This window comes from Atta colombica, unplaced genomic scaffold (assembly GCF_001594045.1).
Source record: "Atta colombica isolate Treedump-2 unplaced genomic scaffold, Acol1.0 scaffold243, whole genome shotgun sequence".
In the NCBI taxonomy this organism is placed as follows: domain Eukaryota; kingdom Metazoa; phylum Arthropoda; class Insecta; order Hymenoptera; family Formicidae; genus Atta; species Atta colombica.
This window is the reverse complement of record NW_017259342.1, coordinates 29,350-31,025: the sequence shown is the minus strand read 5'-3', so window position 1 is coordinate 31,025 and position 1,676 is coordinate 29,350. Positions and strand designations below refer to the sequence as shown.

At 30.4% G+C, this 1,676-nt stretch overlaps 2 protein-coding genes across 4 annotated transcripts in view; one reads left to right on the top strand and one right to left on the bottom strand.

Annotated features, from left to right (window-relative positions):
• The window catches only part of LOC108688868 (protein tyrosine phosphatase domain-containing protein 1-like), a 19,188-nt gene that overhangs the window by 12,114 nt on the left and 5,398 nt on the right, over window positions 1-1,676 (bottom strand). The window lies entirely within an intron of this gene.
• Window positions 384-1,676, top strand: part of LOC108688869 (secretory carrier-associated membrane protein 5B) — a 5,274-nt gene continuing 3,981 nt past the window's right edge. Inside the window, exons 1-2 of one of the 3 annotated variants that reach the window (XM_018195396.1) lie at window positions 384-399; window positions 1,030-1,264. In XM_018195396.1, coding sequence (XP_018050885.1) covers window positions 1,208-1,264 — 57 coding nt within the window. In that variant the 5' untranslated portion in view covers window positions 384-399; window positions 1,030-1,207. The other 2 variants (XM_018195395.1, XR_001931811.1) reach the window with 2 other exon arrangements.

The following is a 1,676-nucleotide window of genomic DNA, read 5'->3' as shown; positions in this document are numbered from 1 at the left end:
GATAATTTTAAATAATCGCTTAATTTTTTTTAATAGTGTACATATATATACATACATATATATACATATATATATATATATCAATAATAATGTTAATCAATATTCAATAAAGGAGAAATTATATAAACATAAGTATATATATAAAATATTATATATACATTATCTTGACATCTACAATTTGTGAATGTATAGCAGGACTCGCATCACATCAATTTTCACGCGACTTTTTTTTATCAACAGTGATAAATAATGTGATACGTAGTTCATATTATTTTATGAAAATAATATTGGTGCCGCCAGTGTACAAGCATTTTCGAGCGTTACATGAAAATGCCTGAACGATCGCTCTCAGATTTCTCTTTAGTTCTGATGTAGGCTGTAGAGTCTCTGATCTCTAAGGTTAGGAACGTCATACCCTGTGTATCATACATAGGTATTTTACGTATAATATTAAAGTATAATACTACACTTCACTTTCATATGTCCTATAACCTCATTTTTTAATCCGATGATCTTATTTAGATGTTTTTGACAAAACAAATTTACATTTTACTGCGATATCAACATTTGAAATACGACAATATGTTATTATGAAAATTTATTAGAAAATTGGTGTAATCAGATTAGATGTATTTTCAAATTAAATTCACGCGATAAGATTAAAAAATTACAACGATATTACTAATATTGTATATCAAATTCATGTATATATTGCACTTACATTTTCAATATTATTTCCTTTTCGTTTTTTATTTGCGAACTATATTTTTAATAAAACTGGAAAATTTTTGAAGTTATTCCCAATCAGCAATATATTTCAAAACTTCAAAACCTAAAAATTTTATTTTTTAGTCAAGATTTTTTAGTTAATAAATTAGAGGTTAGGATTATGTTAAAGACATCATAGTTTGATACATATTCTATGTATGATACGCATTCATACGTATCATACCAAACTTCCAGAATGTGTATCAAACCCAACCTTGCTAGTCTCTAGTTATTGAATTCGCATGGACTGTGGAACTATAGTGAGGGACGTAGATCGAAATAAATGGCTGCTGCCACGGCGTCACCGTCAGTCACCGTACGTAAAGGCGGAATTATGGCTCGTCAGGTTTAGGCAGATTTAGATAAGATTAATTGAGTATTATCAAAATCGTGCGAGCGTTTCGACCGCGTAACATCGGTGCAAGAACGAGGAGGAGAGATGTCCGGCTTTGACGAGAATCCCTTCGGGGAGCCTACGATTAACGATCCTTTCTCGGTGAGTTTAGCATTTATCTCATGTGTGTGACAGTGACGAAAATGAAACACGCAGAACTGTTCTCCAATATTGCTCGCATATCTGTCAAAATGTTCCGAGGCGTAAATCGGGTTTTAGTCTCGTTGATATTCGCTTTTGCGAAAAGTCAATAAGATTCATCAAACGATTTTTAACTTAAATGTTCTGCTAAAGATTATTGTTATGTGTCATTCTAATGTCGGCATAATTTGCCCGCGTAACTTTTCCTTATTCTTATCGAGAACAAGAAGAGAGAGGTCGATATTTATAAAATCTAATTTTGTACTTAGGTGTATGTTTTATTTGTGTACGCTTTATGTATTTAATAATATTATATCTTATTTACATAATTTTATGTTATTGTGGTAAAATATATTATTTTAATATTATTTCT